This window comes from Salvelinus sp. IW2-2015, linkage group LG37 (assembly GCF_002910315.2).
Source record: "Salvelinus sp. IW2-2015 linkage group LG37, ASM291031v2, whole genome shotgun sequence".
NCBI lineage: Eukaryota > Metazoa > Chordata > Actinopteri > Salmoniformes > Salmonidae > Salvelinus > Salvelinus sp. IW2-2015.
In genome coordinates, this window is record NC_036876.1 from 13,432,292 (window position 1) to 13,445,336 (window position 13,045).

General features: G+C 44.0%; 1 protein-coding gene across 2 annotated transcripts; it reads left to right on the forward strand.

Moving 5' to 3' along the window:
* The first annotated feature begins 390 nt into the window (after positions 1–390).
* On the forward strand, positions 391–11,519 carry LOC111960389 (uncharacterized). Of its 2 annotated transcripts, none has more exons than XM_023982361.2 (8): positions 391–483; positions 2,825–6,597; positions 7,016–7,924; positions 8,058–8,155; positions 8,248–8,309; positions 8,880–9,197; positions 9,324–9,435; positions 9,631–11,519. In XM_023982361.2, exons 2-7 carry the CDS (start codon positions 3,037–3,039, stop codon positions 9,425–9,427), a joined length of 5,052 nt encoding a protein of 1,683 aa, XP_023838129.1. In that variant the 5' UTR covers positions 391–483; positions 2,825–3,036; the 3' UTR covers positions 9,428–9,435; positions 9,631–11,519. The 2 variants fall into 2 exon arrangements, with proteins under 2 accessions (XP_023838129.1, XP_023838130.1); XM_023982362.2 differs by having other exon boundaries at positions 8,100–8,155.
* Positions 11,520–13,045: the final 1,526 nt, after the last annotated feature.

Here is a 13,045-nt window from a genome sequence, read left to right on the forward strand (position 1 = left end):
GCGCAACTCCAATATTAGGGAGGTGTATATTAAATTACAAATGATTTAATTGATTGGATTCGAATAGATGAATTGATTGATTGGGTGCAGTCCCAGTTGTACATATCAACAACATTTTCAGCATGGTCTAAAATTATATAACCAATAGCCTATAATAAAATGGTATTATAGAGTGGAAATGTTTGGCATCGTGGATATGGATAGAAATGGCTCAATTTCATTGTCCATCTATTTGAAATACATGTTGCTGTCCAGATAAACAATAATGTCCCCTGTCGTGTAGTATTGCTTTAAGAGGCTTGTATCTGTCCACGCGACGCAGTTTACACACAAGCAGCAAGGTCCCACATCCTGGTATTTTTCACCGTTGTCAAGGCAGCGATAGAGAGAAAGGCTGGCTCGCGGAAAGTATCTGCAGTGTCCTGACAGTATATCTGTCCAAACGTTAACAAACTGTCCCGGAAAGTTAGGTGTAACTACCAGGTAATGCATATGCATGTTTTTTTTTCACACGTTTCCAAACATCCTGCTCTTTCACCGCTGGCTTCGTTTTATGCTTTTCGATTMATTTCGACAAGGAACACACACGCAGACAGGCGCCAGTCCGTGTGGACAGGGGAGGAGGAAGATATTGTCCATTGTATGCTGGTAGAGACAGCGCTGGTAACGGCATGAATATCACCAAATTTGTCCAATCTTCCGGACGCTTTTCTTTGGAATTTGTGACGATACTTGGACACTCGTCAGCACACTGCGTTTGGTATTCATACGAGAATAAATAAAGAATGAAAAACGGCACACGACAGACATATTTTGTGATAGACGAGGGACATGACTTAAAGAGACAGTGCCATTTTTCTCTTCCTGGTTGTAGTGCATGCTGCTAGGAACACAGCCTGCATTTTGGAAGCGTTTCAGATTTTATTTGCCAAAGATCATGTTGTCTCCAAAGAAAATGTGTTTTGCAACACTGTCTCCTTTAGGTTGCATTAAGGCTAGTCTGAAAATCTGTCCTATAGTAGAACAAATGAATGAAAATGTCCACAGATAGCTCAGAGCTGTTAGTACAGTAATGATGTTCTTCAAGTTGGTTGTTGATCATTGCTAGACAGCCATTTTCTAGTCTTGCCATTAGATTTTTAAGCCCAAACTGTAAGTAGGTCACTCAGGAACATTCAATGTTGACTTGGTAAGCAACTCCAGKKTATATTTGGCCTTGTGTKTTAGGTTATTGTCCTGCTGAAAGGTGAATTTGTCTCCCAGTGTCTGTTGGAAGGCCGACTGAACCATGTTTCCTTCTAGGATTTTGCCTGTGCTTCGCTCTATTCCGTTTTTTTTTATAATCAAAAATTCCCTAGTTCTTGCCGATGATAAGCATGCCCATAACATGATGCAGCCACAACCATGCTTGAAAATATGAAAAGTGGTACTCGGTGTTGTTGGGTTTTCCTCAAACATAACGCTTTTCTATGCAGGACATAAAGTCAATTTCTTTGCCACATTTTTTGCAGTCTTACTTTAGTGCCTGCACAAGATGCATGTTTTGGAATATTTTTTTATTATGTACAGGCTTCCTTCTTTTCACTGTTGTTTAGAGTAGGATTAGTATTATAGATTAACTACAATGTTGTTGATCCATCCTCAGTTTTCTCCTATCACAGCCATTAAACTCTGTAAAGGTTTTAAAGTCACCATTTGTGAAATCCCTGAGTCGTTTCCTTCCTCTCCAGCAACTGAGTTAGGAAGGACCAATGGTGGTAAAAGTGAGTGACCTAGTACAAGTATGACAGTATTTGGGTTTTAAATATACTTAAGTATCAAATGTAAATGTAATTGCTAAAATATACTTAAGTATCAAAAGTAAAAGTATAAATCATTTCACATTCCGTATATTAAGAAAACCAGACAGCACCATTTTCTTGTATTTTTCCCATTTACGGATAGCCAGGGCAATGCTCCAACACTCAGACATCATTTACAAACAAAGCATTTGGGTTTATTGAGTCTGCCAGATCAGAGGCTGTAGGAATGACCAGGGATGTTCTCTTGATAAGTATGTGAATTGGACTGTTTTCCTGTCCTGTTAAGCAATTACAATGTACTTTTGGGTACCAGGGAAAATGTATGGAGTAAAAAGTACATTATTTTCTTTAGGAATGTAGTGAAGTAAAAGTTGTCAAAAATATAAATAGCGAAGTACAGATACCCCAAAAAACTAAAGTACTTTACACCACTGGTACTTTACACCAAGGACGTCTGTGGTTGAATCTGGGTTTGAAATTCACTGCTCAACTGAGGGACCTTACAGATAATTGTATGGGTGGGGTTCAGAGATGAGGTAGTCATTCAAAAATCATGTTCAACACTATTATTTCACACAGGGTGAGTCCATGCAACTTATTATGTGACTTGTTAAGCACATTTTTACTCCTGAACTTATTTAGGCATGCAATAACAAAGGGGTTGAATACTTACTAATTCTAGACATTTCAGCTTTCCACTTTTAATTCATTATAAACATAATTCCACTTTGACATTATGGGGTATTGTGTGTAGGCCAGTGACACAACATCTTAAATTAACAATTTTTAAATTCAAGCTGTAACACAACAAAATGTGAAAAAAGTAATTGGGTGTGATTTGCGAACACTGATGATATGTGGCTTGAAGAAGTACCTTTCATTATTTATTTTATCAACTACCAACAAACTATTTCAAGAAGTGATAAGTCAGCTAACAATCCAATCGCAAGCCCTGTTATGATTMATATCTGAATGCGAACTTCAGTTGTTTATTCACGTGTTGTTTATTTTCATACTTTTAGGACTTTACCATCTGGCGTCTGTCAATGTCAAGATGTGGCCGGTGACCACCAGAGATGGGAGACGGACATAACAAGACCTATAGGATGCTACTCAATAGCTAAAGGCTGGCGATATCCATATTGGACGAAAAATAGTAGGATGAGTGAGGATTCCGCAGCCAGCACAGTTTGGTGAAGAGTAGGAACGGTGACCAAGCAGCAACACGACCATCATGCCAACCACCCAGGGAACTGGAGGGGCTGGCAGCCCACGGGTTCAGCGCTACCGTCCGGCCTCGGAGTTTGACAACGCCACCCTCGCCCAGAAGAGAGAGTACTGGAGGACCAAGAAACGAGAGCAGAGGGCTAAGCTGTCAGAGGTCAAGAAGGAGAGGTCAAAAGCAACAAACAGAGGAAGTAAATCCTTGGACAGTAATGCAGTCCATAAAACCATAACCTCAATGGGGTTGAATTCYGGTGCCTCTTGTTCAATAGCAGGGTCTGCCCCCCCTTTGTTGAATAGTGATGGTTCCTACCAAACTTATGTCGGCGGTGCACCTGTAGTCTTATTGAAGGGAAAGGGTTCTGCTGTCTCCTATAATCARAACCATAGTGTTGGGGAAGGGGGCCAAAACTATTCCTCAGCAAACCAAAAGGAGAGTTGGTTCCAGAGGATAAAACTCAACAAAGTCTTGCCTCAGTTCCCAACGTCCAGTGCAGGCCCAGGAGAAGGTGCGATGGTCTGCAAGATGGCAGTGAAAAATTATCCAACAGGGGGCGCTGTGATTGGAACAGTTACCTCAGCCAAACCCAATGGAGTGCTTCTCAACAGTGGCTCCTTTGTGCCTCCGGTAAGAGTGGCGGTGAGAGCCTCAGGCTCTGCACCTCGCCAACCACAGACCGGCATGACTATTCTCAATGGCAGCTCTCCTGTAGTGTCATCTGAGCAGCATCTGACCACCCAGAGTGTATCAAGGCCTGGTGCAATGACAAAGACGCAAGTTACAGTGTCTGTTAAGCCTAGATCGCTAACCACTAACATTACCACAGGGATGACCATCGTGACCACTCAATCTGCCCCTATGCTCGTCCACAAACCAGGGGTTAGGCCTAGAGGGATGAAAGTAACACCGCTAGGCGGGAAAAAGAGTGCAGTGGTCGCGGCCCAAGAAGTTAGAAGCATCAACGACACATCAGCTACACTGGAGACTGAGGAGGAGCGAGCCGCCAAGCGCAGAGAGAATTGGCGCATCAAGAAAAGAGAACAGCGAGCGAAGCAAGCGGCTAGGTTAAGCAAGGCCAGCAAAAGAATCACGAACATGGAGGTATCGTTGCAGAAAGTAGAACTGTTACCAAATGTGGACGTTGAACATCCCCAGTCCTTTTTGAGTGGACAGGGCCAGAGGCAGTGTGTTAGTAGGGTCAGTGCCCCGTTCATCTCAGCCGGACGGCTGCTGAAGAACGCCAGAGCAGTGGCTAGCATTGCTGTCAAAAGGGAGTCTGACGATTCAATCCTGGCTAAGCTAACCACAGTCAACGCTAATGAACAGACCGTTCAGCTAAGAGCAGAGAATCTGCAGGAGGCTAAAGCAACAATGCAGACTGGTATCGCATCTAATATCATTGGTTATAAACCAGCAGGGGAACCAAGCAGAAGGCTCCCTGGTCCAGTGCAGTTTGCCAACGTTAACCGAGGTATGGTCCGTTGTAGGACTCCGAGACAGAGGTTCATTGAAACCCAAAGGAATTTCCTGGGTCAGAGAAAGATGCGGAAGTCCCCCTGTCATGCCAAAGCCTTAACAACTCACAACGCACCACGAGATGACCCAAAGGAGACCCCCGAGCAGAGGGCGGCCCAGATGCGGGAATACTGGCGTGTCAAGAAGCGGGAGCAGCGAGCCAAGCTGTCTGGTGAAGTCCGAGCTAAGATGAAGGAGAGGGATGCTCTGATGCAAAGAGTCAAGCGTTACCAGAGCATCCTGGAGGATATGAGGAAGGCCAGAACAGCAAGCTGCAAAATGCTGCCACAACCAACAGAAAATAGGCCTACTCACACCAGCGCCTCAGAGATCATTGGAGGTTTCATCATGGAGGATGGTACAGTGACCAATAACATTCCTCAAATTGATCTCACTACAGAAGCAAAAGAGACTGGGGGTGAAATTGGTAGCAGTAGTGGGATGCCTGTTAATAATTTATTTACCAACACACACCGCCAACACCAACTGTTTCCCATACCTACTGGTGATACCTTTAGTAATGTGGTGTTAAGTCATCAAACACAGGACAACCCACCACCTCCTCTAATCCGTTCTGCTCAGTTTAAAGTCTCTTGTCCTCCCGTCGGCCTGTCGATCATGAAGCCTCCCAGGTTGGTTTCAATCAGACCGAGGACTGAATTTCGCAGCACACCGAAAAACCTACTGAATTTACACACAGTCTTCCAGCCCCAGAGTCATATCACCCTCACACACCCTCAWAACATCCAAAACACCTTTCCTGGTGTGCCTACAGCGATGCCAAAGCCGGCTAGCTGTGTCATGCAGATGGCTGTCAAAGCTTCTACAGCATCAGCAGTGCTTAACTTGGACCCAAAGCTAACAGAGGAGGAAAGTATGGCTAAGAAGAGGGAGTACTGGAGGGTAAAGAAACGAGAGCAGAGGGCAGCCCGCGCCATCCGCCTAAGGCAAGGAGTTCAAGCTAGGGGAAATGCTGCCTCACAGAAGAGGCGGAACCAAAGGTTAGCACGATTAGCCACAGCCAATCCCAATGTCAACACCTCTGTCAACCACACACACACTATCAAGCCTCTCTCAAACACCAGTCTGCCCATGCCTCCACAGGGAAACCAAATAAAACAAGAAAGAGAAACAATCTCAACACATGCTCCATGTCCTCCACTGGAACAACCMCTCTGTGTTGATATCAAACTGTCCCAGTCTCCACCACATCCAGAGCCACCAGACCTAGCCTTGAATGCTGACAGCCAGGCCACCACTCTCCTGGCAGTGGCCTCTATGAAGAAGCTTCTGGAGGAATCTCTCAGCACTGTGGCTGACTGTAAAACGGAACAGCCCGACTGTATTACAGAACAGCTGCCTTGTAAAAGTGAACCCCAGGCTTGTTCCTCCGAGGAGAATGCCCTCCAGATTGAGGTCAAGCCAAATCTACCTCTGCTCACCCTGGGAGACGAGGAGAAAGCCTCCATATCTGGTGACCTATTGTTGGAGGTCAAAGGGTGGCAGGTGGATGCTGACGCCCCGCCACCATGTCAGGTGACCATTCGTCCACTGAGTCCTCATCCGAAGGCCTCTCCCCTATCCAGTCCTTGTACGAACACCCTCTCTTTCTCAGCTTCCCCTCTCAATCGGTCTGAACCCTCCTCTCACACACCCACACAATCCTGCTCCCAAAAGGCAGCCTCCGGAGGACCACTCCTCCCTGTCCCTCGTAGAGCCCAGAGGTTGCGTGCCAAAAAAGCAGGCCACCACCACTGCTGCTCCCCAGAACCTCCGAAGCTACATCACCAGCCACCACAACAACAACCACCTTGCCAACTTCAAAATCAACACCGGCGTCAACAACACCAAAAACACCCCCAGCAACAGCAACAGCAGCAGCGTCAGCAACATCACCACGCCCCAGTGGTGACAGACCAGAATGTGACTCTGCAGAAGAAGAGGGAGTACTGGAGGATGATGAAGAGGCAGCAGAGAGCCAGGAAGGCTCGGCAGGGAGGAGGGGGGCTGAGGCAGGGGGACTACAGCAGACGACTGGCCTTCAAAGCAGCACAGGTGGGTGGATATAATTTGTAATCCATGCTATTAGATTTCATCATAGTGCAGATTTCATGACTCACATGGTWGGCCAATACCTATCATTTCAATTTAATTTGAGGTAAAAGTACATTTTGTGGTTATGTTAATTGGAATGAGGAACTATTATGTATTTTTCAATGCAATACTGTACACAAGGCCACTGTCCAGTCTAACTAAAATGCCATGGATCTCTCTCTGGCATTTGACACAAGCAACGAAAATAGAGGGAGAGGGGAAGGAGGTATATGGATTCTGAGAACTGAACATAAACAACCATAAACAAGTAAATGTTTGTAAAGATAAACAAATAGAKCAAATAACCCTGGTTCTAAATTATATATTGTGACATAAAACGAATGTAAAGCTGTCCATTGATTGTGTTGTTGTCTTTTAGGCTCCGAATCTCCATATTGTCAAGACACCAACACAGAGGCCAGTGCAGATAGGCGGGAGCTTCAGTCTACAAGCTGCACCATTGCTCAAACCCCAGCCCTCCCCCCTTCTCCAGCCTATATCTCCCCCTGCCTCTGGACCTCAGGCAAGCCTCAGCATGGTCACCAACATCCCTACACTTCTGGTTGTGAGCCCCACCACCTCCAACATGGGACAACCATCTGATACACTACAGCTCAGACCTCCGGTCAACTCTACCAGTATTTCCAATTCATCCATTGGCCACACAGGGTCCYCCCAGACATCTCATAGCTTCAATASCGYGTTTCTCCCTGTAGGAGGCGGTGTCACTGTCCCTCCATTGGGTGAGGGGAAGAAAGGCGGGCTGCTATTGGTGGAGAGCAAACAGGAAGCGGCCCCGGGGTCCAGCCCTGACTCGCCACGTGTWAGAAAATGGCGATTGCAAGTGCAGGAAATCTCAGACGCTGACGCCTCACCCATCGCTACTCTCACACCTCCGCCCAACCCTCTGACTAGCATCAAGCTCTTACCAATTCATCCTCCCAGTCAAACGTCCACATTCACACCAACACAGACTCCTTTCAAATGTCAAGGTGCTCAGATTCCTCAAAGTGGGAATTTACAAAATGTAGGATTGCCTACAATGCAGGGGCTCACCAGAAGCCCCATCTACATAAGCTCCATGGGTCCGCCCAAGCCAGTGCCGGGGGAGTCGGAAGAGGAGACTCTGAGGAAGAAGAGGGAGTACTGGAGAGTGAAGAAGAAGGAACAGAGAGCCAGGAAGTCCATGAGGGACAGGGAGCTGACTGAGAAGAGGGCTTCGGTCAACTGGAGGCCCATCCTCCCCAGCAGTCAGCCTCAACACCTGCTGCAGGGGCTGGATACACAGGTAATTTTTACAATGGTGAATATTTCAAAGAAAACACCCTATCATATTTTAAGTCTGAACTATATGGTAAATCAGGCATTGGTACCAAGGGGTGAGGATTCAGCCTTGGGTAACTTTGGTTCCTCTTGGTCAGTTAATTTCCATTAGGGCTGACCGTAATTTTTCTCAACCAAAGGAACAGGATCCYGACCGGTGGGTCAACACCTCGGAGGACTCTGAACTACATCTAAGGTGAGAGAGTCGTTTTCAGGTTCCCTCTGACGTTTCTCTTATCTCAATGTGTATGTTGGTAGTAACCAGTACTGTGGTGTCTTTTTCCATAGTACTTCCAGAGAGACAGACATGGGCTACTTTCCTGACCCAAGCCATACGGAACCTACAGAAGGTAATACATTTGAAACGTCAGTATAGATCCCGCAAACTCAACTTTGGTCCTCGAAGCCAGTTCCACTGCGTTGTTTTCATTGTTACCCTCTAATCAGGRACTGCTTTCGACCTGGGACACCAGGTGGGTGCAATTAATTATCAGGTAGAACAGAAAACCAGCAGGCTCCGGACCYCGTAGGGTCAGAGTGAATACCCCTGTCTAGCTACAGCTATAGTTGTTTCTTCGAGTAACCTTGTTGCAAACTAGCCCAAATATTTCTACATATATGTTCAGCCCTTGGCTAATAGAATGTTTTCATGGGCTACTGTGACTGGCTAGTGCCCAAAAACTGTGGACGTGCAGTTTTATTATTTTGAACTCGGTTCGGCTTTCAACTTACTCATCAAAGCTGTAATAGTAGAATGCACAAGGGGCAATTTCGAAATTGGGTAGTGCACCATCAGTTTCTCTTATTGTCATGTCAGTCATTGCATACCATAGAGAGCTATGTTCCCCAATGCTAGAAGGGGGGCCTGAGTGAAAAAGTTTGGGAACCCGTGTCTTACAATACCACTCTCTTTCCCGCAGAGGAATCAGAGCTCCTTTTCGCAGACGATGATCATAACGACAACTACAACGGCCCCATCTCAGATGCCGTATGGAGGAACTGCTACCTCATGGACTACGACCCCCTGAACCAGCTGCTGGTGTGCATGGTGTGCGGGGAGCTCCAGTACTCCCACAGCCTGGAGGGGGTGAGGGCCCACATCGAGGAGGCCCACCCGGACACCCTGAGCCTGGTGCCCCCGGAGCGCCGGCACATCCTGGAGGCCTGGGACGAGCAGGTGTCCAAGAGAGAACTTTTCTTCACCAGCCAGCTGCAGCAGCACAGCGGTGGGATGGGAGGTAATAAGGATCTATTATATATTAGAGGGCCCAGAGTTCTTCCTGGTAAAGAAAGGCTCCGGTCCCTTGCAATGGGGACATTTGTGATTGAGGGTTTCTGACATATCCATGCACATTTTGTTTCAGGGGACAGTGCCAACCTCCCAGCAGAAGTAGAAGTAATGGTTGACACAGAGGACTCATCATACCTGAAGAACAGCAAGAGCCCCAAAACCACCAACAGACTCTGAGAGCTAAGGTGAGCATTTGAGCCTTCTTAACAGTACGTTGAACTGACACCATCCATGTCTAAATATCATCATGTTCACCACAGCTCTGTGTACCAAGGGAGGTATTCCTATCTGTCTGTAAGAACACATTTTCAGGAAACATATTTCTGACATKGCACATATATTTTTTTGACATACTCCTACTTATTTGTCTTGATTTGCAGAAGCACAAATCACTAAATGCCAGACAGCGTAAAAAACAACATTGTTCAGAAGTGGAGGAKGAAAAGAAAACATGGCTGCTGGTTTCTTTTAATGTCTGTTWATTTTTAGAGCAGTTCACCTCTACAAAAGATAAACTAAACTTGAACTGCATACATASGTGACATTGATCCACAAGAGRCAAGCTTTACCTCATTAACTTTGGGATACACACACATTCGCTGTTTTTGAAAGCGCAGTTTTGTAGCGATTGTCATTCTCTACTACTAAACCAAGTCTTCTATGCCCGAAGCAAACAGTTAATATTCACGTCGTCACTGGGTTCAATAATGTCATTGTGCTTTATGAAACACACTAAAGCAGACAGGAGGGCTCTCCTAGTCAACTGAATGGGTTACGAACAGGTCAGTTACAGTGGGGCAAAAAATATATAATCTTGCTTGTTTGTAGGTGACCAAATACTTATTTTCCACCATAATTTGCAAATAAATTCATTAAAAATCCTACAATGTGATTTTCTGGATTTTTTTTCTCATTTTGTCTGTCATAGTTGAAGTGTACCTATGATGAGTATTACAGGCCTCTCTCATCTTTTTAAGTGGGAGAACTTGCACAATTGGTGGCTGATTAAATACTTTTTTGCCCCACTGTATGTTCTTCAATCTGAATGAATGACATGTCCTTGGTCTTACTCAATGTATCAGAATCAATATGATGCAAGTTAAGGGCAAATCGCAGACATGTCAATTTGACTTGAGACCATGCGTCATTTGAAATTGTCTACGGGTGATCAGTTGTTTGATATTCGTCTGTACATACAGTACCAGTCAAAAGTTTGGACACACCTACTCATTCCAGGGTTTTTCTTTATTTGTACTATTTTCTACATTGTATAATAATARTGAAGACATCAAAACTATGAAATAACACATATGGAATCATGTAATAAACAAAAAAAGTGTTAAACAAATCAAAATCAAATATTTTAGATTTTAGATTCTTCAAAGTAGCCATCTTTTGCCTTTGCACACTGTTGGCATTCTCTCAACCAGCTTGCTGAGCACTTGTTGGCTGCTTTTCCTTCACTCTGTGGTCCAMCTCATCCCAAACTATCTCAGTTGGGTTGAGGTTGGGTGGTTGTGGAGGCCAGGTCATCTGATGCAGCATTCTCCTTCTTGGTCAAATAGCCCTCACACAGCCTGGAGGTGTGTTGGGTCAGGTGTGTTGGGTCCTGTTGAAAAACAAATGATAGTCCCACTAAGCGCAAACCAGATGGGATGGYGTATCGTTGCAGAATGCTGTGGTAGACATGCTGGTTAAGTGTGCCTTGAATTCTAAATAAATCACAGACAGTGTCACCAGCAAAGCACCTCCACACCATCACACCTCCATGCTTCACGCTGGGAACCACACACTCGGAGWTCATCTGTTACACTACTCTGCGTCTCACAAAAACACAGCGGTTGGAACCAAAAATCTCAAAATTAGACTCATCAGACCAAACRACAGATTACCACCGGTCTAATGTCCATTGCTCRTGTTTCTTGGCCCAAGCAAGTCTCTTTTTATTGGTGTCCTTTAGTAGTGGTTTCTTTGCATCAATTCGACCACGAAGGCCTGATTCACGCAGTCTCCTCTGAACAGTTGATGTTGAGATGTGTCTGTTACTTGAACTCTGTGAAGCATTTATTTGGGCTGCAATTTCTTAGGCTAGTAACTCTAATGAACTTATCCTCTGCAGCAGAGGTAACTCTGGGTCTTCCTTTCCTGTGGTGGTCCTCACGAGAGACAGTTTCATCATAGCGCTTGATGGTTTTTGCGACTGCACTTGAAGAAACTTTCAAACTTCTTGACATGTTCCAGATTGACTGACCTTCATGTCTTAAAGTAATGATGGACTGTTGTTTCTCTTTGCTTATTTGAGCTGTTCTTGACTTCATATGGACTTGTTCTTTCACCAAATAGGGCTATCTTCTGTATACCACCCCTATCTTGTCACAACACCACTGATTAAGAAAGAATTCCACAAATTAACTTTTAACAAGGCACACCTGTTAATTGAAATGCATTCCAGGTGACTACCTCATGAAGCTGGTTGAGAGAATGCCAACAGTGTGCAAAGCTGTCATCAAGACACAGGGTGGCTACTTTTAAGAATCTAAAATCTATTTTGATTTGTTTAACACCTTTTTGGTTACTACATGATTCCGTAWWTTTTTTTTCATAGTTTTGACATATTCACTATTATTCTACAATGTAGAAAATAGTAAAAAGARAAGAAAAACCCTGGAATGAGTAGGCATATCCAAACTTTTGACTRTTACTGTACATTTTATCATTTCATTTTATATTTTTTCACAATTCCTATCAGTTTTGTTATTCAGATCCAAGGGATGTCCTTGCATGGGGTTATTTTAAATATGCCGTAAAAAGTTGTGATTTTTCCCCCCGGTCCCACTTTAAAACGAAGAACAACTTATATAGCAGGGTCCTCCAACTGGCGTTACGCCAGTTTGCTTTTATTTACCCCCAAAAATGAGCCATTTTTTGTCTCAGTTCTCTGAGCCAAAAAATACTACTTTTGTATTTTTATTGTTGGACATAAGACTGTAAACACCAGCAAATCAGCTCTGAGATTTTAATTTTGGAAATCTGTTCCAAAGTATTCCCAAGCAGAAGAGAGATGCGATCGTATACAAATGTAAACAAGGTTCAAGTCATCTGTAAGCGTATGTGATACTCTATAAATGGTGTACAAACAGTGCATGTCGTCACATTTGGCAATTTACCCAACAGTGGGAATTGTCACCCTTTGGAGAGTATGACATATGTGTATAGATGATGTGTGAAGCATTTATTTAGTGCTTATGAAGCCTTTGTGTATGCTATACAAGTTGCACTTCGTTCAAAGTGGGACCGATTTTTCTAGATATTAATGCACCATACTTTACAACACTGAATCGTCAAAATACTTGTGACTTAAAAAAAAAAAAAAATACAGTTTTCGTAAAACGTTTTTCTGGAATGTAAAAGAATTCTTCCTTTTTGAACATTTAAGTTTTTGTAATGGTGATTTGACACATGTATGCCTGCACTGTAAATACAACATTTGTTTAAAGGGGTGGTTAAATGTCAATACCCTTAATGTATTATTTGATTTCCTATGAAAATAAACCTAACCATTTATGGTTAGTGGTACTCATACTGCTTCTGATTTTGTTAATATTTTTGTCTCTATACATACTGTGTACATTAACTCTTTCAATRTATTTATTTGGTCTGAACAATCAGTCAGTGACACATGACTATTTCATTTGTATTTAATATCTTTGATTAAACAATCAACAAATCAGCATTTTTTCCCCAGTCAAAATTACTTCTAACAACAAAAGTATGATCCAATGGCCTGCTGCTTGG